This window comes from Trachurus japonicus, chromosome 12 (genome assembly GCF_045865225.1).
Source record: "Trachurus japonicus isolate A0001 chromosome 12, Traja_1.0".
Classification (NCBI taxonomy): domain Eukaryota; kingdom Metazoa; phylum Chordata; class Actinopteri; order Carangiformes; family Carangidae; genus Trachurus; species Trachurus japonicus.
In genome coordinates, this window is record NC_140918.1 from 29,634,396 (window position 1) to 29,660,911 (window position 26,516).

The 26,516-nt window shown below is 43.7% G+C and overlaps 3 protein-coding genes across 5 annotated transcripts in view; all 3 read left to right on the top strand.

The window, feature by feature from the left end:
* Positions 1-18,870, top strand: part of LOC146977755 (NLR family CARD domain-containing protein 3-like) — a 106,972-nt gene extending 88,102 nt beyond the window's left edge. The window contains exons 6-9 of the mRNA XM_085794342.1: positions 633-806; positions 1,866-2,042; positions 17,792-17,965; positions 18,623-18,870. Of these exons, the coding sequence (XP_085650468.1) occupies positions 633-806; positions 1,866-2,042; positions 17,792-17,965; positions 18,623-18,785 (688 nt within the window). The 3' untranslated portion in view covers positions 18,786-18,870. The remainder of the gene's footprint in view (positions 1-632; positions 807-1,865; positions 2,043-17,791; positions 17,966-18,622) is intronic.
* On the top strand, positions 4,049-12,241 carry LOC146977758 (caspase recruitment domain-containing protein 8-like). The gene is made up of 7 exons (XM_085794267.1): positions 4,049-4,106; positions 5,678-6,039; positions 6,985-7,037; positions 7,283-7,497; positions 7,696-7,970; positions 8,550-8,640; positions 11,901-12,241. The coding sequence occupies exons 1-7, from the start codon at positions 4,049-4,051 to the stop codon at positions 12,239-12,241; spliced, it is 1,395 nt and encodes a 464-aa protein (XP_085650393.1).
* Positions 18,871-26,026: 7,156 nt separating the features above from the next.
* LOC146977759 (scavenger receptor cysteine-rich type 1 protein M130-like) overlaps positions 26,027-26,516 on the top strand; it is a 62,362-nt gene continuing 61,872 nt past the window's right edge. For all 3 annotated transcript variants that reach the window (XM_085794196.1, XM_085794197.1, XM_085794198.1), the window contains exon 1: positions 26,027-26,142. In XM_085794196.1, coding sequence (XP_085650322.1) covers positions 26,079-26,142 — 64 coding nt within the window. In that variant the 5' untranslated portion in view covers positions 26,027-26,078. The remainder of the gene's footprint in view (positions 26,143-26,516) is intronic.

A 26,516-nucleotide genomic window follows, 5' to 3' on the forward strand; every position in this document is an offset into this window, starting at 1 on the left:
CAGAAAGTGAGACGCGACAAAAACTGTAGCAGAAAGATGCAGATGGCAGAGAAAAAGACAGAAAGTTCAGAGCCCAACTCGGCAGCAGAGAGAGTGGTGTGGACTCGAAGCAATCTAAAAAGCCCCGTCGGACCTGACGGCAAAAAAAAAAAAAAAAAGTGTAGCGGAGCGGCGGCGGCGGCGGCGGCGAGGAGGAGGGAGGGGAGGGGGGGCGCCGCCGGCACTCAACAACCAATCACCGTGTTGAGCGCCTCGAATTCGTGCACGAGAATTGACGTAATCCATAGCAACGGGGCGTCACCAGGGGCGTGACTCTTAGTTTGCTCTTAGTGATTTATCCTTAGTAAGAGTAGGTCTCAGCGGCTTTGTGAATAGCTTTTAAGAAAAAACTCCTACGTAAAAACTTTTAGTGCGAGTTAGGAGCACTCCTAGCGGTAAGATAAAAGGCTTTGTGAATACGGCCCCAGATATCAGATATTAATTGTATATTGACAGACTGAGCTGAGGTCAGCAGCAGCTGATGAATCTGTGACCATCATGTGGATGATGTGTAGAAGGCCACATGATGATGATCCACGACACATCTGATCAATCATCAATCATTAAATCTTCTTCTTTTATTCTTTATTCAGACTGATGGACTGCAGGTTGTCAGAGATCAGCTGTTCTTCTCTGGGCTCAGCTCTGAAGTCCAACCCCTCCCACCTGAGACACCTGGACCTGAGTGAAAACGACCTGAAGGATTCAGACCTGAAGGTTTTGAGTTGTTTTCTGGAGAGTCCAGACTGTAGACTGGAGACTCTGAGGTCAGTTCACTGACTGTTAAGCCGGGTTCAGACGACACAATTTCAGGGACGATTTTGACGTGACTTCGTCATGGCTGACACATTTCCGGCGTCATGCCCGATTATGAGTGTCGGGAACGACAAACTGACGTGTAGTGTGACATAATTGATGACCAGTGATTTTGCGTCACGCTGTACGACACCCCGACGGAAAGTCTAGCATGTTAGAATTTTTTTTATTTCGTCCACTAGCCTGAAATCTCCTACGACGTGAATCTTGATCTCGACCAATAGGATGACAGAGCTCTGACATATTGTTTACACCCAGTGAACATGTGCTTCATGTGTGCAATGTAAGTAAATGTTGAGGTTTACACATCTGTTAATATCCCCCACGTTCTCTGTGAAGAACAGTCAGACTGTCCTTTTCACCAGACCCAGGAACAGCTCCACCATCATTTTTTCTTCCTTTTAATTATCGTTTCTGAGCAAAAGACCGCTATCACACACAGCGCTACAGCATCCATGATTGACAGTTTGGTGTGACGCCTCCCCGATGGCCTATGAACTCACGCAGGGTCGTGATTGGTCCTGAACGATGATTGGTCGGGGTGATACTTGTAGTGTTGCCAGTCTCCCGACCAAGACACGGCAAGAATTTATGCCACTGTGATCATTTAGTCTGACATGGAGACCATCGTGAAAAAAAGGCTTTACTGTTGTAGATCTTACACAACTGAACCTAATTGATCTTCACTCAGAACTTGAATCAGTGACTTTGATGTCATGAATGAAGGACGTTTGAAATAGTGTTTTAATGTTTCCACTTGTTCTTCTCTCACACTACAATGACCCTTCACTTTCAGATCATTTCACTACATAGTCATGAATAATTAATAATCAGGTCACTTCAGGTGTGTGTGTGTGTGTGTGTGTGTGTGTGTGTGTGTGTGTGTGTGTGTGTGTGTGTGTGTGTGTGTGTGTTGATTGTACAGTCCAGTGATGTGATGTTGTGTTCACTGACTTAAGAGTTTTAATGTGAAAAAAGGTTCAGAGACACTTCTTTTATTCTTTATTCAGATTGGAGCTCTGCAGTTTGTCAAAGATCAGCTGTTCTTCTCTGGGCTCAGCTCTGAAGTCCAACCCCTCCCACCTGAGAGAACTGGACCTGAGTCAGAACACTAATCTGCAGGATTCAGACCTGAAGGATCTTTGTGCTCTTGTGGAGAGTCCAGACTGTAGACTGGAGACTGTGAGGTCAGTAGAGGGATGGATCAGTCCATGCTGCTCTCATCTCTGTTGTCATTCTCTCATGTTGGCAGGTCTTGTAGATGTCCAGGAGTGAGGCACTAATGACCTTTCTGCAGGGTTTTTCAGTTGGAGGTGGTTCAGTTTCTAAACCACACAGTGATGCAGCAGGCCAGGGTGTTCTCAGTGTCTCCTCAGTAGAATGAACACATGATGAGTACCAGGGCTGCTGGGTTTCATTGGCCAGTGTTGTGATGTTGTTGGTCCAGGAGAGGTCCTCTGTTATGTGCACATATTGTTACACATCTGGGGCTGTATTCACAAAGAATCTTAAGGTTGAAAGTAGCTCCTAAGGGCCGAATTTAGGAGCAACTCCTAATAAAAGTGGGCGTGTCAGTCTTAAATTTAGGACTCCTAGTTTTTTAAAATAAGAGTAATTCACAAAGTATTTTAAGCCTAAAAGTAGCTCCTAAGTCTGGGGGAGCTTAAAAGTCCTCGTGAGGACTCCTAACTCAGTAAGACCTATTCACAAAGAATCGCAAATGGCTGCAGCCAGGCAAATGTATGGAGGACTGCGGATTGCTGCAGAGGGGGGGAGCTGGAGCACCTTCCCCTTTGCCCTTTGATGCCCAAAGTGCCTTTTTGTCTGGGTTTTTTTTTTTTGTTTTGTTTTGTTACAGCAACAATATCTACAACATTTTCGCTATAAAACGGGAGTAGTGACGGTGACTGACTGTCTAATATAGGCGTCACAACGGTCGGACCGAGGTAACTGCGTCTGCTGCGATGCAGTCATGCTGATGTGAGCCAAAACATTTTTTTTTTAAGTTGGTGGGTGAGCTAGACACATATATCAGTTAGTAGTAATAGCTCACATGATAGGGTTGCTCCCCCAGTAATCTAGACTTGTTGTCAGTCTGGGTTCAAATCCTTCTATAGGCCACAAATTTGGGTAATGCATTTTCTTTTCTCATCATTATTATGATCACCATATAATATTAGGGCTGTCAACGAACGTGAAAAAATAATATTTGAATGTGGGAAGAAAAAAAATAAGCGGCTGCTTTGCGAGTGTGCGCACTGACCCTCATAGGAGTTGCAGTTGCACAGCGTCACTCACTGCTGAAGAAAAAGATGCAGATGGCAGAGAGAAAGACAGAAAGTTCAGAGCCCAACTTGGCAGCAGAGAGAGTGGTTTGGACATGAAGCAATCTAAAAAGCCCCGTCGGACCTGACGGCAAGAAAGTGAAGCGGAGCGGCGGCGAGGAGGAGGGAGGAGGGAAGGGGGGGGGGGGGGCGTCCTGGGGACTCAACAACCAATCACCGTGTTGAGCGCCTCGAATTCGTGCACGAGAATTGACGTAATCCATAGCAACGGGGCGTCACCAGGGCGTCACTCTTACTTTGCTCTTAGTGATTTATCCTTAGTAAGAGTAGGTCTCAGCGGCTTTGTGAATAGCTTTTAAGAAAAAACTCCTACGTAAAAACTTTTAGTGCGAGTTAGGAGCACTCCTAGTGGTAAGATAAAATGCTTTGTGAATACGGCCCCTGATCCTTTAAATGCCACCTGGTCCAGATCAGATAATTAGTAAACATGGTGACACTATGGTAACCTGGTTGATGAGACTTAAAGCTCTGATTGATCCCAAAGGTCACTAACTAACAGATCAGGATCAGTTAAAACTCAGCTGGGTGAGTCTGATCCTGGATCATCACAGTTTGGTTTAATAAAACAAACTCAAACAAAACCTGATTATTTCCCTCTGACTCTGTTGTGTTTGTTCCTAAAGGATTGGCTGGGGCAAGGTGATTAAAGCTTCCAGAAACAAAACCTGTGAGTACTGAACCTCTGTCTCCTCTTCATCAGTCTAACTGTGAAATGAATCTGGGCTCATTTCACCTCCAATAGTTTTATGAATTGCATATTGTTTTTTTTAACTTTATTTTTTGGCTTGAATACAACAAATGAAACAAAGGACATTTGTTGTTGTTGGACATTTGTTGCCTTTAGGGACATGGAAAGTCACCTCGCTGGCGGGGGGGAGAGCCCGAGCTCGTGCGAGAGGCTGAGTGGTACCAGCTAGAGATAGTCAGGCTCACCTCGCACAGCCTGGGCTCCGGAACCCAACTCCTTGAGAGAGGTTGGACTCTCTTCAACCCTGGAGTTGCCCATGCACGGTGAGAGACGGCGAGCTGGTGTGGGCTTGCTCATAGCTCCCCAGCTCAGCCGCCATGTGTTGGAGTTCTCCCCGCTTAACGAGAGAGTCGCTTCCCTGCGCTTTCGGGTCAGGGATAGGTCTCTCACTGTTGTCTCGGCCTACGGGCCAGTGCAGAGTACCCGGCCTTCCTGCAGGCCCTGGGAGGGGTGCTAGAAAGTGCTCCAACCGGGGACTCCATCGTTCTGCTGGGGGACTTCAACGCTCACGTGGGAAGCGACAGTGTTACCTGGAGAGGTGTGATTGGGAGGAACGGCCTCCCCGATCTGAACCCGAGTGGTGTTTTGTTACTGGACTTCTGTGCTAGCCACAGTTTGTCCATAACCAACACCATGTTCGAGCATAAGGGTGTCTATCAGTGCACGTGGCACCAGGACAAACTAGGCCGGAGGTCAATGATAGACTTTGTAGTCATGTCATCTGATCTCCAGCCGTATGTCTTGGTCAACTGATCACCACCTGGTGGTGAGTTGGATCCACTGGCAGGGGAGGAAGCTGGTCAGACTTGGCAGACCCAAGCGTATCATGAGGGTCTGCTGGGAACATCTGGCAGGATCCCCTGTCAGGGAGGTCTTCAACTCCCACCTCCGGGAGAGCTTTGACTGGATTCCAAGGGAGGCTGGAGACATTGAGTCCGAATGGACCATGTTCTCCACTTCCATTATTGACACAGGCCGTCCGGAGCGGTGGCCGTAAGGTCTCCAGTGCCTGTCACGGCGGCAATCCCAGACCCCGGTGGTGGACACCGGAAGTAAGGGATGCCGTCAAGCTGAAGAAGGAGTCCTTCCGAGCCTGGCTAGCTCGGGGGACTCCCGAGGCAGCCGACAGGTACCAGCAGGCCAAGCGGACGGCAGCCCAGGCGGTCGCGGAAGCAAAAATTTGGGTCTGGGAAAAGTTCGGGGAGGCCATGGAGGAGGACTACCGGTCGGCCTCGCGGAAATTCTGGAAAACCATCCGACACCTTAGGATGGGGAAGCAGTGCCCCACCTACACTGTTTAGTGTAGTGTAGTGATGATTGATCAGATGTGTCGTGGAGGATGGGAGCTGTTGACCTCGACTGGGGATATTGTCAGGCGGTGGAAGGAATACTTCCAGGATCTCCTCAATCCCACTGACATGCCTTCCATAGAGGAAGCAGAGGCTGAGGACTCAGAGGTTGATTCATCCATTACCCAAGCTGAAGTGACTGAGGTAGTCCAGAAGCTCCTCAGCGGCAAGGCGGATGAGATCCGCCCTGAGTAACTCAAGTCTCTGGATGTTGTGGGGCTGACGTGGCTGACACGCCTCTGCAGCATCTGTATTGAACTATTGACAGAACAGCATGAACCGCATGGTCAGGTGGAGTTAATTTCTGACTTGCATATGATAAAGAGAAGAATAGCAAACACTGAATTCTGAGATGTTCCTTGTTTCTTCTCTTTCAACAGGTGACTCAAAGTTGAAGATTTTTGGGGATGACACAAAGCCAACGGCCTCTGAGGACGACTCAAAGCCAAAGGTCTCTGAGGACAACGAAGAGCTAAAGGGGTCGGAGGACCACTCAAAGCTGAAGACCTCTGAGGATGCCTCAAAGGTGAAGGTCTCTGAGGATGACTCAATTCTGAAGGTCTCTGAGGACGACTCAAAGCTGAAGGCCTCTGAGGATGACTCAAAGCCGAAGGTCTCTGAGGACAACACAAAGCTGAATGCCTCTGAGGATGACTCAAAGGTGAAGGTCTCTGAGGATGACTCAAACCTGAAGAGGTTTGATGAAGACAGCTTGAAGCTTAAGGACAATACAAAGCTGAAGGTGAGAGAAAAACATTGTATCCTGATTTTCCAGACAGACTTCAGGGCTCAACAGAGGGGAAAAAATATTCAGAGAATATCTCCTGTGCTGGTAACAACAATGAGATCTTCAGTGTAGAAACAACTCATAGTTTAGATAGTTTAGTGGTTTTAGTCAGCATGAGAAAAATAATCTATTCTATCCATGTTCTTCCACTTATCTGGGGCCTGGTCTCAGTGACAGCAGGTCAAGTAGAGGGTTCCAGATGTAATGATCTGTCAGTTGATCTCCCACTACATCCTACCTTCACCCATGCACAAGACCCTGCCTCAACTCCTTCACTTGGGGCAGCAACTCACCCCCAAACCAGAGAGAGAAGCAGTGTTTTCTTGCTGAGAACCAAAGCCTCAGATTTGGATGTCCTGATTCTCATCCCTGTTTTCCTCCTCTCAGCTAAGCCTTGAAATCCTTCCCATGAATATCATGAACAATATCGGGGACAAGGGACAACCTTGGTTAAGTCCAACTTACACAGCAAATATGTTTGGTTTTCTTCTGAGAATCCAGACACATCTCACTCTTTGGTTGTGAATGGACCGAATGGCTTGTAGCAACAAGTGTGTTATCTCATAGTCCTGGAGGACCCCCCCACAGAGTGTCCAGGGGCACATGGCTGTAAGCCTTCTCCAAGTCATCAACACACTCAGTAGACTGACTTTAAATTATAGTCATGGTTATTTCACAAAACATTTATCATTTCTCTGCAGAACCTGCTGCTTCTCAGATGCAGTCAGTAAATTATTACATTGACATCAAATCCCTGTGTGTCACCCTGCCCTGTCAATCCCCTAAGACTCTGTCCACTGTGCCTCAGGTCACTCAGGACTGTGGAACAAATCCTTCACTCAACACAATATATTTTTAATTGTAACAAACCAGCTTACATTGTTTCTCTCTTAATTGCAGCAGTCAAGTTTCAAACCTGAACTGAAAACTAAATCTACACAAGTCTCATACAGGTAAACATGCAATAAACTCGCTCAACACAGTTTTTGCCAAAGGACTCTCCTCTTCCTTCACAGCTTCTCCTGAACCACAGCAGATGTGTCTCTGCATCGATGGTGTCATAGTCGACTGTCTGTGGGAACATCAGTTGGATCAGCTCTCAGTCAGCTGAGTCAGGAGGAACACAATGTTTTAGCCAATGTTGAACCTTTTTCATCTCAGGGTCTGAGGTGGTCACTCAGCCTTCTGTGTCCCACAGGTTCAGGTGTCCTGGTCCAGGCCAGTTCCAGTGTACTTCAACTGGACTGGTGTTTGTTATGGCTCAGGAGGCGGAGCTGCTCTACAGGACTGTCCAATGGGATGAGAGCTGCCTCCACTCAGTTGGCAGGATGGCTGCAGGACCACTGTTCAATATCCAGTGTCCTGAGGATGCCATCCGCCAGCTCCACCTCCCACATTGTGAAACAAAGGATGGTGAGCAAGTGATTGTGTTTGTTAGAGTAATGATGGGAACTAATGATATAACTTATGTTGTGTGACCATCTAATTGACGTGTACATCTATTACATGAATATAATGGAAATTTTCATTTTCCGATTTCCCGATTTGGACAACAGTGACTGAAATGATTACTGCTGCTGTAACGAGGTTGTTCTCTCTGTGTTGTCACAGCTCTGCTCTATGACGGTCTGCTGTCTGTCGCCCACATCACTGATGATGGAATGAGCTTCATCGAACCACTGGAGATCACAGACACTCATGTAATCGTCGCAGTTCCTCATCTTTCTGCCTTTGGCCTGGTCTGGATTCTGGATCTTATATGGAGGGTGTGGAACAACATGAAATCAGTTCGCAGCCAAATTCTGCTGTTCCACCAACCAAACCTCACGGCACAGGAGCAATACCTCAATGTGCATCTGCTGCCGTATAACGTCCCCCTGGATGAGGTAAGGCTACAGACTAAAGTGTTACAGCTTCACTTTGCTTCACTTTCCAAACTCATCACTAACAGATAGGGGTGGGAATCTTCAGGCACCTCATGATTCGATTACAATTTCGATTACGATTCGATTATAAAACAATTTTTGATGCATCCTTAATTTATGTGCATTTTAGGGTATTTTATGTGTATTTTTTTTTATTTATTAGCTCCTTATATGGTCAACTCATGGGGGCGTGTCAACATGTGCAGACTTCCGTGTGCCTTGAGTCATATTTCACAGCAAAAAGTTACTTTGGAGGACTGACAGTATGTGCCAGTTATGCAGCGCAGTCCCCATGAAGGGAGGTCAGAGGCGAGGTGATCACAATGTCCGACAGAGAGGGGGGGTGGGTTGCGATTGGACTGTACGACTCTCACGCATGCACGCTTATCTGTGTGTGTAAACGGCAATAACGGAGAAAGAGTGCTATGTGGGGAAAAGCTGAAAGCTGAAAAATCTATTCGTGGCAGACGTAATTTAATCGTGGCGGGCCGCCACGATTAAATTACCACCCAACGATTAAATTACCACCCAACGTTTCAGATCATCCTGCTCTCAACCACTAAAAAAACCAATGTAGAGGTCCGAGATGAAACAGAGATAGCTGTGTGGGAGTGTCGTGTTTCTCTGCCAGGTAAAGTCTTCATCCACCTGATGTAAACCTGACTGATGAGTGGTGTCTCTGTTCTTATTGGGCCTCAGATCATCTTCTGTCTGCTTTTATTCTGTGATCCATTCTTGTTGACAAGTGAGTGTCAAACTAGTGGGAAACTGTTCAGAGTAGGACCAAGGAGATTCATGAAAGAGCTGAAAGGACCTTCCATAAAATAAGGGGTATAAATATTTGTGCTCAGTCCTCCATCAGGTCCTGGGGCTTTTTGCCTTTAATTGATACGATAGTTGAGAGAGACAGGAAATGGTGAGGCAGAGAGAGGGGGAATGACATGCAGCAAAGGAGATTGTAGATTCGAACCGGGGGCCAGCTGCAGTGAGGACTGTAGACTCTGCCTATGGGGCACCTGCTTAATAAACTGAGCTATATGGTGCCCCACACTTCACTTTCTCCAAGTTCCTGTTGATGTGTCTGTAACTTGTGAGTCTGTTACATGTCGTCGTCCCAGTGTCAGAGCTCGTCACCTTAAAATCATTAGAGCTGAAAATGCTCAGAAGTGATGTTGGATGGACTTTACTGTTGTGGTCAGCCTGGTGTGATCACTGGTGACTTCTGGGTTACTGCTGTAAGGACTTCTACAGAGCCCTGAACTGAGACGAGCAAACTGGACGAGACAGATTGTTTTTCATGAGTGGTTCCACCCCTACACTTGTTATTGAATCTGCTTCTGAAGCACAGATGTACGGAGCCCCAGATATGACATGCGGGGAAAAAAATTAATAATTTGTGAAATACTAATTTGTGGCCACGAAATATTAATTTGTTCCCACAAAATACTAATTTGTTCCCATGAAATACTAATTTGTGGCCACGAAATACTAATTAGTTCCCGTGAAATACTAAAACATAATAGTATGTTATTCCTGGACAGCTGGGCAAGCAAATTGAGCGCACCTTCTCAAACAGGAACAGTCACGCTGTCACACAATGGAAAGGGATAGTATGGTAGAGTTTTATTTTAGGCTGACTTTTGTAGTCAACTCCAAGCTGAAAATGAACAGAATTGGGCCCGGATCAGGTCTGTAGAATAAGTTAGCGAGAGAATCTAGCCAGGTTAAGGCGAGACACGGCAGGCAAAAACATCGTTTTTTCATGCACTTATCAATTTTGAGATTTTGGGCTATTTTGCTTCCATAACATGTCTTCTTTCAGACTAATACAAAAAAATAGTCTAAAATACACATTATGGGTGTTTATTTTACTTCACTTTGACTGGTGTCGCCTGTAGATTTCTCCTAAATTCACCAGAACTGAGCGTTCTATCGCGGAGCGAGCCGCGTCTGTTCAGACTCCTGTCATATCAGGTATCGCTGTGAAGCTCTCTCTCTCTCTCTCTCTCTCTCTCTATCTCTCCCTCTCTCTCTCCTGCACTAATGTGTCGGTTCCAAAAATGGTCATTTCCTTTGTACCAGTGACGAATCGTAAAAGTACGAGGGAGGGTCTCATTGGCTGCTGTCGTTTTCCGACAGCGTGATTCGTTTAGAAGCATCACGTGATGCGCTCTGAACAGCATGGAGGGACTTTTAAAAACGGGGAAAGGAAATCGATTTAAATCCTCACGTAAAATAAAACAGCAACTCTCACTTGCTAGACAACAAAAGACAAAGCACAGAAACTCACCGAGCGATAAGATCCCTTTACAAAGTGCGTCATCGCGGAAGCTGTCACCCGTAAAAAAACGAGTGTTTGCCGTCGGAGACAGCGCGATACACAGCGGTGGCTTTTTTTTTTTTTTTACACATCAGATGTCTGAATGAACTGATCGGAGATTTAATATGTCCCTGCGCTGGTAGGCTACAGGGCTTAAAATGAACATCGATCCTCAGAATCACATGTTGTGCAGTAGTTTACTTCTCAGTGACAGAGGTGAAACGGATGTGACACTGACATGGGCCAGAGATGATTTTTAGCCAGACAGAGAGAAACTGAAAACATTGGTTGTCATATTACAGATGAGCCCAACTAGGCTACACCTAAAGTGTTTCTTATTTTTATTTTATTTTTTTCTCTGACCTACTGGCCCACACACCTTAAAATTCACAGTGGCCAGACACTCTTGTTTCCAGTAACAATGGGCTCTATGCACAGCTCCACTGCTTTCTAAATTCAAGGCAGCTCTTTTATTTACTGACAAACTGATTAATCCAGGTGTGTCTGAGTAGTCACAATGGTCAGACACACCTGGATTCATCAGTTTGTCCAATAATGTAACACAGGAAACAAAGGAGCTGCCTTAAGTTCAGGAAGTAGAGCTGTGCATAGAGCCAATTTGTGGAATTTTTGCAATAGAATCTTTAAAGGCCGTTTTCTCAAAATGAGCTTTTTCTTATACTCTGGACCCGAAATCTCCAGTTCAGCAGCACTTACAGACACAAAACCTTCCAGTTGTATTCCCGCCTATATTCTGAAGGTTTTTACAGAGGGGATTGTTGATATATCATTCACAGCCTCATTTATACAACAATTTATACCTAAAAACAGGGCGAAATTTGATTTTTTAGGGCTGGTGACAGTATTTTCTCATTTACAAAGTGATAAAAAGAGATATCCAAAATCCCCTCTGTAAAAACTTTTGACTTTAATATGTCAACAAAATAAAACAAGAATTTTGAAAGTGGCTTTATCCAATCTTCAGATTTCGGGTCTGGAAATGTACACAAATTCAGGCATATTTAATTATATAATGTCTAATTTCCATATGTAAGCATAATATTTAAGAAAACATGTAATACAAAAAATAATTGTCTCAATCTAAGTAATAAACATAGAAAGTTCCATGGCAATAGCTGTTAGTTAAATTTTTTACCCTATTCACCTGGGGTGTCTCGCCTTAAACGAGACACCTTTGTGCCACGCAGAACTCTGGATTCATGCTACCATACCTCGCTCAGTACTGAGCTCTACTTGAAAAGTGTCCTCCTGATGTGTGTGCAGGGCTGCAGCTCCGACATGCGTTTACGACCACACATTGCACAACAGAACACTGTGTAGTAAGCGGTAGTATAAGTGGCTACGAAGTTTCTCAGCTCACCCAGCTGTCCAGGAGTACATTAGTATTTTGTGCGCACGTTATATCTATTTCGTGGGAACAAATTAATATTTCGTGGGAACAAATTAGTATTTCGTGGCCACAAATTATTATTTTTTTCCCGCATGTCATATCTGGGGCTCCGTACTGATGTGCTTTTTGAACACAAGTATCTTTCTTGTTCATCTTCCAGGTCCTCATCCAGAACCAACTCCAAGTGTCTCAGCTCCTTCTCCAAGTATCTCAGCTCCAACTCCAAGAGTCTCAGAGGAAAAGAGGCTGAGGTCTGCTCGGACTGAGTTCATCAAGAGAGTGACTGAACCAGTTCTCCATGAGCTGCTGGATAAACTCCTGGAGCTTGGAGTGGTAACTGAAGGTGAAAAGGAATCTGTTACTGTGATAGCAAACAGGACATACAAAGTTCGAGAGTTGATCGACACCGTACTAAAAAAAGGAGAACCAGCTTGTTCAGATCTGATCAGAGTTCTGTGTGAGGTGGATCGCTGCCTGTCAACACAGCTGAAGCTGAGGTAGAAACAGTCTCTCCTGTGTTTGTGTCTCACACAATTGTCTTAAAGGAGTCATCACCCGGAAATCGCCTTTTTCCTTGTTGAAACATGTATACTGGTGTTGGACCTCAGTGGAAACTTGCCTGAAAATCTGGAGTTTGAAAGTGGCTGAGTTTTTCGTTTGGGCTCTTTGTTTAAGCCAGAGTAGCTCATGAGGCTGCACACCGCAGATTACCAGATTTTGACTCTGCTCCTGTATTGACATCACCACAGGAACCTACTTTCATAAACCCACCTCTCTCCCAAAAGAACACATCTCTTCCACCACCCCGACTTCCATTACTTGTTGTTTTATTTTTTTTTATCACCCACTCCACAACTCTTTCCAACTTATTCCCTCAGGCCGTCGCTACAGGGTCCCTTTAGCAAGGACATGCTTAGGGAAAAAATCATTCATCACATCCGCCATCAACATCTTCAACAATTCACTGTGACATCTTTTAATGTTCATTTTAAGGTTTTTATTCTGTTTTTACTTGTGTCATTCTGTATCTTGCTTGTGTCAGTTGCCTGTTTTTATGTTATGCTAAACTGTGTTTTTTTGTTTCTTTTGCGCACGTATGCACACGTCTAAGAAAAAATTCCACTGCTATGTGCAGGGGACAATAAAGGTTTTCTGATTCTGATTCTGATTCTGATTTCCCACCGTAGTGCTGTTATATCGTCACTTTAATAAGTTTTAGCGGCTCCTCAGCAACCCGTCTGCAGAGCTCGTCTGCCGGCCAAACTACGTTGTCATGCCGCGGGAGGACACGATCGCTAATTAACTTACCCGCAGGTTTGTAGAGGTTTACCGCCGGCTGGTTAAATTATTTTTAGGAGATAAATGTTGGTCTCATTGATAAAATCAAACAATTGTGGCAGTCGTATTAGTTTGTTTGAATGAAAAGTAAAGCTTCACACAGAGCAGTAGCTCTGCCCCGGGGCTCTGTAGCCTACGTACAGAAATCACCACATTTGCATCAGTAAATACATGTTTTACAATGAACCGATTAAATTTTGTTTCATTTTTATTAAGTTAAGGTTACGGTACACGACAGAGAGCAGCATAGTATGCGGTTTCCAATTCAGCAATGTCTGCATGTAGCGTAGCCCACTGGGCCAGCCACCATTCCTGTCCTTCCTGCGTCCAATCAGTGTGCGCCTCATTACATATTAATACAATGAACTTCCGGACCAGTTAAAACCTTGCGCTTACTCTCACGAGAGAAAGTTGCCGTATGAAAAAGTGTCAGAACAAGCTCTGTGTTTGATTTTTTTTTTAACCCTTAGAACTCAGAGCATTCTATGTGCTTTTTTACATTACTATGTTAAAATGTATATACAGGGGCTATAAGAATGTGTCTTATATCATTTTTTTCAGTACAACCTATGCAATCTGATGATATAATTATTTTTTCATTTTCACCAATTATATAAACACACCTAAGGAAAAAGTACTCAAAATTTTTAACAATTTTTAAGAATTTAACATTCTATCACATACACAAAAACAGAGATCAAACATTTTTGAAAGCTTGAAATTGTAAAAAAAATTATACTGACAATAAAAACTTGAACAAATATATTATAACACTGTCTAAAAACCATAAAAAACATAAATAACTCATTCAATTTCCAGGCGGAATTTTATGTCAAGGCATGCCATTCTACCAAAGTCTCTCAAAAATCTGCCCATGCTTGCCACTGGAAAAAAAAAATTAAAAGTTCCTGTTCAGGACAGACAAAGGAGGTGTCACATTCAAATGTTATTAAATTAAAATGTTATATTTTAAACCAACTGTATACACAAACCTGAGACAGAAAATCTAAATATTTGAAATCCGAATGACTTTTTTTCATTTAAAGTGCTCTCACAAACATAAACACAGAGATCAAACATTCTTAAGAGCTTGAAAATACTTATTCTGACAACAGGAAACATGGAGAACTGTATTACAAACAATATCAAGACACAACTTAATGCCAGCCTATGCATGCCACTCAGCAAAACAGTTCCTATCTAGCAATAGAGAGAGGCGAGTGTCACAAGACTGACGCTTCCAGGGAGTGGTGTTACACATCACTTTTTGTGTACACTACTGTGTCCCACTATGGCCCTGTGTCCCACTATGGCCCTGTTGGAGCTGTTGAACTCGGCAGCACATGCAGCTGGAGCATGGCTGCTTTATCTTTTTACAGGAATACCTGTCTTTTTCAACTCCACATAGTTGTTTCAACAGTTCCACGATGTCCTTGTGGGCCAGTCTCCATTGGTTCCTGGTGGCTGCAAGCTCTAAGCATCATGCCTTGGTCCCAGTTGCAGCCCTGCAGTTACATAAACATAATTTTATGAATTAGTATTACTGTACAACATGCATAGTACAATCAAGAACATGAAGAACTTTAGACACCCATATTTTGTTATCAATTTACTGTGTGAAAAATATCACCATCAATTTCATTTCACCACAGAGATAAATATCACAATATGCATTCAAGAATATAATGAATTTAGGCTCCAAATCATGTTTTAGTTTGCAATTTACTGCACACACACACACACACACACACACGGGTTCTGTGTTGCACTGTCCCTCCTTCACATCTTCCAGCTGGGGGGCTCAGTGCGCCCACAGCTGGCCATAAGCTGGCCCTAAACTGGCCACTGGCTCTATATAATTGTATTGACACGAGGAAAAAACATATTTACATTCATGGCTTTCTATGATCAAATTCCGAGAGACCATACTAGGTTCAAAACAAACTTACGTTAGAGGAGAGGCAGCGGGCGGCTGCCGTGGCTGCTCGTCTCCTCCGCCGTCGTCACGTCAGCGTCTCCAGTCGGAGGACGACTCCTCGCCCGCAGATGGCGACTCTCTTTCTGCTCATTCTCATCTTCTTCCAGCCCAAATTAGTACACACACCGTTAATATAATACATCCATGACACACACGCCTGATGTATATTCATAGTCCGATGTTGATCCATGGTTCAAATCCATTCATACCGTTCAATCCTGTCGTTTTCCCCATTTGCCGCTCTCTTTTCCTCTAATGATTTTCCGCGGGTCCTCTTGCTATTGTTTCGTATTTTCGCGGGTCGAAATTACGTCGTCAATAACAATAACGTCAAATACGTCACAGTTCAAAGTTCACTTGGCTCAAACCATTGTTTTTATGAACTAAAATAAAATAAAAACAATCTACTTTGCGAGTTCGGGTGAGTATCGCTACTTCCGGTTTTTAAAAAAAATGTGCGATATAAAAATAATCAGAACTTTGACTCAACATCACATAAAAAGACAAAAAACACCCCCATGATGTCAGTACAATGAGTTGTGTGCATTTCCCACGGCAATTTATCAAGGGTGCGCTACCAGCACGGATCCGTGCCGCCTGAGTTCTAAGGGTTAAGGACAATTCACACCCATCATCTGTTTGAACTGTTGCCCTCTGGCAGGCGCTATAGGCCCACCAAATCCAGAACCACCAGATTTACAAACAGCTTTTTCCCAAATGCCATAACACATTTAAACAAACAGAGATAACAACCACCCCAGCCACCCTCTCATTGATGAACATTACACAGTTGCACTTTCCATTCCTTGCACTTTCTGTATAGATGTTGTTGGTTTTATTTATTGTTTTATTGTTTTTACTATTTATTGATTGTATACCCATAGGCGGCCTTACCTATGTTTCAACCGTTTCAATTGAAACGGGCCACAGCCACCAGGGGGGCCCCCAGCTGCCAGCCCCCAAGTAAAAGACAGCACAATAATTCATAGGTTTCACCTTATCATACACACACACACACACAGGCCTACATCACACACTCGACCCCTGATCCGCTCTACAACCACTGCTGCGCGTATCATGCCACACCGCGACGCCTACTAATCGCTCCTGATTAATAATACGGCAGGAAATATCAATAACAACGTAGGCTTACCTTTGAAAACAAAACGGCCCGCAAACTATCAATAGACCCTCGTTTTCCTTCTTCCAATGTCCTTTTGTTTTTCCTGCTTTCCTCCTGACGTGCGCCCAGTTGCGTAACCTGATGATTGACGTCTGTCAATCACTTTACTCCTCTTTTCTTTTTTTCCTCGGGTTAAAATGCCTCCAAACAGGCGATCTATGAGTACGTCCTAACTTAACAGAGAAATAAAACACAGTGAGAGCACAACTAAAATGTGATATCATTGGCAGCTTATTTACCGATTTTAATAATGGAGGAGACAGCTGTCTGTCTGCTGCTCCAGCACGGCAGCACCGACAGGATCAGCGCCTGTAGACGTCTGTCTGTCCGCATGTCTCGTCCTTTCCTTGTCCGTGGTCGTGGTGCTGAAATAACGCGGAGCACTTTGCTCTCATTACTTTTGTTGCCAATTTAAATTCAGAATATTGTTAAAGCCTGTAGTTTTTGATTGTGTTAAGATTCCTGTTCATGTCTGAAAATGTACATAATGATTTTGCTTTTTGATGAAAACCAACTTCAGTCCTCGTTTTTTCTTCTAAGTCCTGGTTTCTTGCCCTGATAGTGATTTTAACACTTCATGTGTTGTGCGTACCTGGGATGCATGCATAGTGCGTTTACTGCGTCCTTTCAGGGTTTAAAGCATCAGCGACACATGGGCACATAGCTGGCAAATAATTTTATGTTTAACAGGGTAGGGCCTCATATGAAATATTGAAACAGGCCCCCAGATGTCTAAGGCCGCCACTGTGTATACCCAGTGGAGTAGCAACATAATTTCATTGTACTGATGTATAATGACAATAAAGGCTTTCAACCTCACAACAAACAGATTGATGCACAATGGTTTACACAGATCCAAGTCTTAAAAATGTGCAAAACCTACAATCCATGTCGTCCTGCAGTTGAATTAGCTGCTAAACTGCTTAGCTGCTAATCTGACAGACAACATTTATGCTCATAAAGCGATTTCAAAAGATTTCATTTTAACTTGTTTTCCACACTTATCTATTAGCCTTAATTCATACAGTATATCCCACTGCTTTTGTGAAGTCAAGTCTTTCGTACCCATTGCAAGCACTACAACAGGTTATTCTCATGACTGTAGACTAATTTTTTTCATGTCTTCACCCAGGATTTACTCAATGAAATTTTACTGCTTGTTGTGCAAGTTGTGTATCTCAGCGTCAGAGGGGACAGAGATACACTGCTACTATGTTATCGTTATGATCATTATTGATCATTGTTGCCTGGGAGTAATCTCGCCTAGGGCACCAAAATGGTTAGAGCCGGCCCTGAGTGCGGGGTCTGACTGTGCGGTCTCCGGGTCTGCAGCCATATACTATTGGCAGTAGCAGCAGCTTCTCATGAATATTAATGAACTGTTTTCTCTCTATGTGACTATTTAGCCTGCTTCCTGATGCTTCAGCTGTTGGACTTGATTTTCTAAACTTGTTCTTTCTGAAGCTTCTTCAGCTCTGAACAGATGATGAGACACTGAATACTATCAACAAGGAGCTTTGACCTCAACTCACTGCTTTTATTCTTTATTCAGATTGTTGGACTGCAAGATGTCAGAGATCAGCTGTTCTTCTCTGGTCTCAGCTCTGAAGTCCAACCCTTCCCACCTGAGACACCTGGACCTGACCTTCAACAAGCTGCAGAATTCAGGAGTGAAGGATCTGAGTGGTTTTCTGGAGAGTCCAGACTGTAGACTGGAGACTCTGAGGTCAGTTAACTGACTGTTACTGTTGTAGATCTTAGATCTTTGATCCACAACTGAACCTGATTGATCTTCACTCAGAACTTGAATCATTGACTTTGATGTCATGATATGAATGAAGGATGTTTGAAATAGTTGTTGTCCCATGTTTCCACTTGTTCTTCTCTCACACTGACAATGATTCTTCACTTTCAGCTCATTTCACTCAGTCTGATCAATAATCAATGATCTGATCACTTCAGCTGTGTGTGTGTGTGTGTGTGTGTGTGTGTGTGTGTGTGTGTGTGTGTGTACTTGTACAGCTATACATGTGAGGACCAGTTTGAGTTTTAAACCATCAGAGTGAGGACATTTTGGGAAAGTGAGGACATTTTGGCCGGTTCTCACTTTCTCAGACCCCTTCCAAGGTCTTATTTGACTTTATAATAACTAGGTTATTAGGTTTAAGTTAGGTTCAGAGTAGTGGTTAAGGTTAGGCATTTGTTTTGGATGGACAAGGTTAGGGTTAGGGGCTATAGGGAATACATTATGTCAATGAGTGTCCTCACAAAGATAGCCATACAAACGTGTGTGTGTGTGTGTGTGTGTGTGTGTGTGTGTGTGTGTGTGTGTGTGTGTGTGTGTGTGTGATCTTAATTTCATCTTCTTTTGTTCTTTATTCAGATTGTTGGGCTGCTGGTTGTCAGAGATCAGCTGTTCTTCTCTGGTCTCAGCTCTGAAGTCCAACCCCTCTCACCTGAGAGAACTGAACCTGAGCTCTTCAGCTCTGCAGCAGCTTCATGATCTTGTGAAGAGTCCAGACTTTCGACTGGAGACTCTGTTGTGAGTCTGATCTGCAGCTGTTTCCACAGCTGATGACTGTGGGAGTGAAATAAAGTGTAAAGTGCAGTAGGTGAACCTGTCAGGATGTGACATCACAGACTTAGAAAACGCTGCAGCAGCTATAATGTATCAATCATCAGTGATCCAGTCACAGGTAAAGGTGTTGACTCAAATAGGAACAATGAGGTTCACCTGTCACTCAAGTACAGGAAGTACTTTTACTCCAGTGACTCCAAACAAAATACTTTTACTGTGATACTGTAACTATAGAAACTTTTACTCTGCTCCTATATTATAGTATTCACTGTGATACCTTGTAAGAAGTACTTTTACTGTGATGCTGTATATACAGAAACTACTCTTATTGTTGTACTGAAAATACATGTTGTTTTTTTTGTTTTTTGTTTTTTTTTGAAAAATCTGTTTATTGGCATTAATTAAACACATACAAATCACAGATTCAGTAAATGTACATATTTATGTGCACATTGACCACGCTATGAGATAATAACAAGACATTACGAGACAGAGTTGTTTTCAAGGCAAATGCAGAGTCAGCTTGCTGAAAAACTGCCCCTGCCGGAAACACGCATCAGCAGTTTTGCATGAATTTACCTCAAAAACAACTCCATCTCGTAACGTTCTGTTATTATCTCATAGCGTGGTGAATGTGCAGGTCACAACTTGTCCACCAGAGCGTTTTGGAGTTGTTGGGTTGTGTATTTGATGAGTTTGATGAGGGAAACAAAGAAATTCCATGTGTCTCCATAGCGTGGCTCTGCACAGCTCTTAGCTCTGCTCCGCCGTTCTAAAAACAGCTTGCACCGACAAATAAAGTAACGAACCTAAGCAGGCTCAAGGTTGGGGCCTGTCTTCAAGTCATCAAATGCCTTTCTAGCGTCAGGAGTCATGTGCACTTAATGTCTTTCCATGGACCACTGAAGAGGGGTGCCTTTCTTGCAATAATAGTAATTATTAATAATAATAGTAGATAAATAAGTGATCCTCTTATTTTCCTAAAAAAAAACATATTTGTTTCTTCGTTACTTTGGCTTACGCTTTGGCAAACTTTGAATTGAGGCCACACATTTAGGAGTGAGGGACTTACCTCTCTCTCTGTGATCACATGTCCTAAATAGGTCATCTTGTCTAGTCTTGTTGACTAACCTTGTGGCCATTATCTGCCAAATATTTGAGTAGCGCTACTGTATAGATTTTGCAAGCTTTTCTGAAGGGCTACAGATCATCAAATCATCAGCATACTGCACAAGAGCAGACCCCGGGAGAAATGTAAACACTGCAGGTTTCCAATAAGAGCTCTACTGACCTTTGAACAGTGTGTCTGTCAGTGCTGTTGTTGGACCCACTTCACCTTTAGCACTATATTCTATCCTGGGATCCCCTGCAGTCCGTCCCAAAGTCTGATGGGGGGCGACCCCCATTCCGAAGGACCGCCATTCCAACAGTCCGTCATTCCGAAAATCCCCGAAGGGCCGTCATTCCAAATGTGTATTATTTTGAAAATTGACCGGATTCTCTCGTGTTTCTGTGTTTGACTCACTGCCCGGCACAATCACCCGCGGCACATAGACCAGACCCCCCCCCCCTTCGAAATTTCACCCAGGCGCGAGCCTGATGCAGCCTGCTGAAAAAGAAATGTCCTTGCTCTGTGCTTTGGTTGGGTTTAGGCAATGTGGAAAGGAGTTGGTTAAGTTTAGTGAAAAGATCAGGTAGAGGACAAGAAAGTCTCTGCTAAAATGCACCCCCTCCACGAGTCGAACCCGGATTTCCTGTGCCGGAGGCAGATACTCTAACCACTGTACTACCATAGCTTTTGCTGCCCCAGGTGCCAGGTGCCTTAATCCTTTCGATGGCGGACATTTTTTCAGGTTCGGAATGGCACTCCTTTTCAAAAATAGTCAAGCGCTGGCATTCCGAAACATGAAAGTAAACGTTCGGAATGGCGGCCCTTCGGAATGGCACCCTGGACCCAAGTCTGATAGGCCGAAACCAGTAATGCACGTTACGAAAAATTTCAACCGATACCGATAAATTCATATTTTTATATTTAAAGGGGATCTATTATGCTCCTTTTTGCACAAACTAAAATAGTTCCTGGGTGTCTTAAAGACATGTCTGTGACGTGCTTTGGTCAAAATACCCCAAAGATCAAACATCACAGCACTCTCAAAAACAGGGCTGTGCAAAACGGTCTGTTTCAGTGGCCCCTCCCCTTAAATGCAAATGAACCACTCCCTCAGCATTGCGTTACCATGACGATGTCTACTACTAGTACCTATACTGATTTGGCCAAAATGTAGTATGCAAACAAAAGCTAAATCTGCAGTAGCCAGTATCTCCAGTATGCATCTGACCAGTCTACATTGTGTAATGAAATGTGCCCATGACCTATAGTCTCACCCTAACTAAAGATGGCCTATAGTCTTTGCCATGTAGGCTACTGTAACCATGTAACATGTAATATAACTTAATAAAATAAATTAAAAATATATGCAGACTGGTCAGTTCATTGTAAAACAGTTATTTATTGATGTAAATGTGGTGATTTGTGCACATAGACTACAGAGCTCCGCAGCACTGCTCCTCCTCTCCTCCTTCTCACAGCTTCACTTTTCATTCAAACTAATTCAACTGCCACAATTGTAAGATTTCATCAATGAGACCAACATTTATCTCCTAAAAAGAATAACCACACAGTGGTAACCGTCTAAAAAACCTGCGGGTATGTTTATTAGCGATGGTTTTCACTACCACGATGAGTAGGGACAGAGCAGCATGGGAGGAGGTGGGGCCGGCTGGAGCATATGTCCATGGGCTGGAGCAGAGACCTCGGCATGACCATGTAGGGGAGTCCGGCACGCCATGACGTCAACGCGACCTCATGTCAAAAAAAAGTCAATGCAACCGAGTAAAAAAAAAAAAAAAAAAAAGTCAGTAGAAATCCCAATCATCTAGCAGGGTTTACCTCCAAATGCATTAACCTCATGATATGACACTTCCACGGCCTCTAAAACCATTATCCAACATTTTAAACATATATAAAAGTCTGAAAAGCTGGAAAAGCATAATAGGTCCCCTTTAATAACGCTCTGGCCTATCTTTAATAGCAGCAAAAGACACTCATAGGCCAAACATTTACCATATGAAATTAATAAATCAAAAGCACTGACATATCAAATCATCATACAATTAAAACAAAAAGTGCATCCCTCAAGAAAATTGTTTAACAGAACTATAACAGGTTTATCTACAAATAACAAGATTCACATTCAAGTATTTATGTGTAGCGGATGTGCACTCACTCCACCCATAAAACACGTGCTAACCAACCCACCAAGTGGTTGTCAACCTCTTGGCGAAGAGGTTAGCATCGTTGCCTCCGTTGCAGGGGGTCGTGGGATCGAACCCCACCTAGGGCAGGCCGTGAGAAACACAACGCAGAGGGCCAGATATGACATTGCTACATATGCATAAGAAATACATATATTCAACCATATTTGTGGATGTGCATATGCGCGGATATTTTACGACTGTACTATGTACTGTACTGAATGTGTGATTCGCTCCAAGCGACAGTAGTAAAGCAGCTAAAAGCTGTTTTAATTCCCACTGTTAAAGGATCATAGGGCAGGATCAATGAGAACGGCTAGTGACGCGACAGCCGCTGATACAGACAACATCAACCTCCTTTGTCCAATACACATGCTTCGACATCAGCTTCTCTGGCTTTTTCGGGGTCCGCCCGCTATTCCGACATCCCGCTATTCCGACATCCCTCTATCTAGACATGCCGGTATTCTGACACTTTTTAGTATCGCTATTCCGACACGTCATCTTTTTTTTTTTTTTTTACAGCCGCGATACCCAGGCGCGTCTCTCTCTCTCTCTCTCTTTTTCTTTTCAGCATGCCAATCACCGGTTTGATGAGGGAGTGATGTTCTTAATCTCAACAACTAAACTATCAAGTCACACATAAAACTGACACACATGATAAACAAACAGAACTATGGTCTGTATGGAGGTTGGTCGAAATACAGATGTTATGACGTCGTGAAAAAAAGAAGAAAAAAAAGGTCGTTGACTCAAAGTTTATGTGTTTGCCTCTTTATTTTCTTTTTGCCACAGGCTTTCCTGTTTGTGTACAATTTAGTTCTCCTGTTTATCAAAATTACAGAAAGAACTGTCAGGCTTTTGCTCGGCGGGAGAGGGAGAGAGCGTGAGAGCAACATGAGCAGAGCAACAGAGACATTTACTGCTCCACAAAATGTACACAAATAGGAAAGCCGGTGGAAAAAAGAGAAGAGAAAGAACAAGATCCCGGATACAAGCGGCCGAAATAAGTTTCCTCAGCACGGTGGCAGGGCGCTCCCTTAGAGATAGGGTGAGGAGCTCTGTCACGCGGGAGGAGCTCAGAGTAGAGCCGCTGCTCCTCCACATCGAGAGGAGCCAGCTGAGGTGGCTCGGGCATCTGTATCGGATGCCCCCTGGACGCCTCCCTCAGGAGGTGTTCCGGGCATGTCCCACCAGGAGGAGACCCCGAGGAAGACCCAGGACACGTTGTAGTGACTATGTCAGTCGGCCGGCCCGGCCGCCGGGAACGCCTTGGGATCCTCCCGGAAGAGCTGGAGGAAGTGTCTGGGGAGAGGGAAGTCTGGAAGTCTGGGTGTCCCTGCTCCGACTGCTGCCCCCGCGACCCTGCCCCAGATAAGCGGAAGAAAATGGATGGATGGATGGAACAGTGCATACGAGTCAAGCCCATTTACATGTGCTAACTGCTAACAACTTTGAGTGGCTTCGAAATTAAGTTTTGAGCTTTCCGCTTCAATATCATCATTAACCCTTAGAACTCAGGCGGCACGGATCCGTGCCGGTAGCGCACCCTTGATAAATTGCCGTGGGAAAAGCACACAACTCATTATACTGACATCATGGGGGTGTGTGTTTATAGGTCACACCTTCAGGCTTTACAAAATGCATTTTTTCGTCTTTTTATGTGATGTTGAGTCAAAGTTATGATTATTTTTATATCGCACATTTTTTTTAAAACCGGAAGTAGCGATACTCGCCCGAACTCGCAAAGTAGATCGTTTTTATTTTATTTTTGTTCATAAAAACAATGGTTTGAGCCAAGTGAACTGTGAACTGTGACGTATTTGACGTTATTGTTATTGACGACGTAATTTCGACCCGCGAAAATACGAAACAATAGCAAGAGGACCCGCGGAAAATCATTAGAGGAAAAGAGAGCGGCAAATGGGGAAAACGAAAAAAACGACAGGATTGAACGGTATGAATGGATTTGAACCATGGATCAACATCGGACTATGAATATACATCAGGCGTGTGTGTACTAATTTGGGCTGGAAGAAGATGAGAATGAGCAGAAAGAGAGTCGCCATCTGCGGGCGAGGATCCATCCTCCGACTGGAGACGCTGACGTGACGACGGCGGAGGAGACGAGCAGCCACGGCAGCCGCCCGCTGCCTCTCCTCTAATGTAAGTTTGTTTTGAACCTCGTATGGTCTCTCGGAATTTGATCATAGAAAGCCATGAATGTAAATATGTTTTTTCCTCGTGTCAATACAATTATATAGAGCCAGTGGCCAGTTTAGGTCCAGCTGTGGGCGCATTGAGCCCCCAGCTGGAAAATGTGAAGGAGGGACAGAGCAACACAGAACCCGTGTGTGTGTGTGTGTGTGTGTGTGTGCGCGCGCGTCTGCGTGTGTGTGCTTGTGCTTGTGCTTGTAATGTTTATCTCTGCAGTAAATTGCAAACTAAAACATGATTTGGAGCCTAAATTAATCATATTCTTGAATGCATATTGTGATATTTATCTCTGTGGTGAAATGAAAATGGTGATATTTTTCACACAGTAAATTGATACCAAAATATGGGTGTCTCAAGTTCTTCATGTTCTTGATTGTACTATGCATGTTGTACAGTAATACTAATTCATAAAAATGTTTATGTAACTGCAGTGCTGCAACTGGGACCAAGGCATGATGCATTTAGCTTGCAGCCATCAGGAACCAATGGAGACTGGCCCACAAGGACATCGTGGAACTGTTGAAACAACTATGTGGAGTTGAAAAAGACAGGTATTCCTGTAAAAAGATAAAGCAGCCATGCTCCAGCTGCATGTGCTGCCGAGTTCAACAGCTCCAACAGGGCCATAGTGGGACACAGGGCCATAGTGGGACACAGTAGTGTACACAAAAAGTGATGTGCAACACCACTCCCTGGAAGCATCAGTCTTGTGACACTCGCCTCTCTCTATTGCTAGACAGACAGGAACTGTTTTGCTGAGTGGCATGCATAGGCTGGCATGAAGTTTTGTCTTGATATTGTTTGTAATACAGTTCTTCTTCTCCATGTTTCCTGTTGTCAGAATAAGTATTTTCAAGCTCTTAAGAATGTTTGATCTCTGTGTTTATGTTTGTGAGAGCACTTTAAATGAAAAAAAGTCATTCGGATTTCAAATATTTTAGATTTTCTGTCTCAGGTTTGTGTATACAGTTGGTTTAAAATATAACATTTTAATTTAATAACATTTGAATGTGACACCCCCTTTGTCTGTCCTGAACAGGAGCTTTTAATTTTTTTTTCAGTGGCAAGCATGGGCAGATTTTTGAGAGACTTTGGTAGAATGGCATGCCTTGACATAAAATTCCGCCTGGAAATTGAATGAGTTATTTATGGTTTTTATGGTTTTTAGACAGTGTTATAATATATTTGTTCAAGTTTTTTTTGTCAGTATAATTGTTTTTACAATTGATCTCTGTTTTTGTGTATGTGACAGAATGTTAAATAAAATAAAAATCAAATCGAATTAAAAAATTTGGAGTACTTTTTCCTTAGGTGTGTTTATATAATTGGTGAAAATGAAAAAATAATTATATCATCAGATTGCATAGGTTGTACTGAAAAAAATGATATAAGACACTCTGTCCTGCTTATAGCCCCTGTATATAAGTTTTAATGTAGTAATGTAAAAAAGCACATATAATGCTCTGAGTTCTAAGGGTTAACAGACAGAGGCACTCTGTGAACTCAGTCTGAGTGAAGCTTAAAGATCACAAACATCGATGACACACGACCAGAGACAGAATCACCTGGGATTCATAACAAGGGTTGGCGAGTTTTTCAGGCAGAGCTGTAGGCTGCCCACCTAATCACCAATAACAAACAATACTGGGGGTGTGGGGGGGCTGAGCCTACTGCCTGCCCTGGTTAAAAGACGAGGAGAGGAGTCCAGCAGTCAGAGAGGAGACAGCTGATGAAAACAGACGTCTATATGGACATGGGTCACCTGCTGCTGCTGCTGCTGCTGTGGAGCTCAGGTAACTGTTAGGACTGAAGGGCGTGAGACAGGTTTAGGACTGGGACAAAAAATCAGCCCTGGCATTTTTGGAACAATTGGTTGGATACCACCTGCCAGTACTGTAAAATATTAATCTAAAACTCAGTAACAAATCACACAAGGCAGCTACATGTTCTCCCTGTGTTATGGTCTGTGAAGTAGACAGTCTGAAGACAGAGAGCTTTGAGCTCCAAGTTTATGTTCATGAAATGCACCAAGCAACCGGTGGATAACATTATTTTTCATATACGGGTTACAGTGTAGTAGTAGTCTTATCTGTCATAAACAAGAGATTACGGGTTACGGGGTGGGTTTGTGACGCCGTGCTGCAGATACGAGAGCTGGGACACCGGT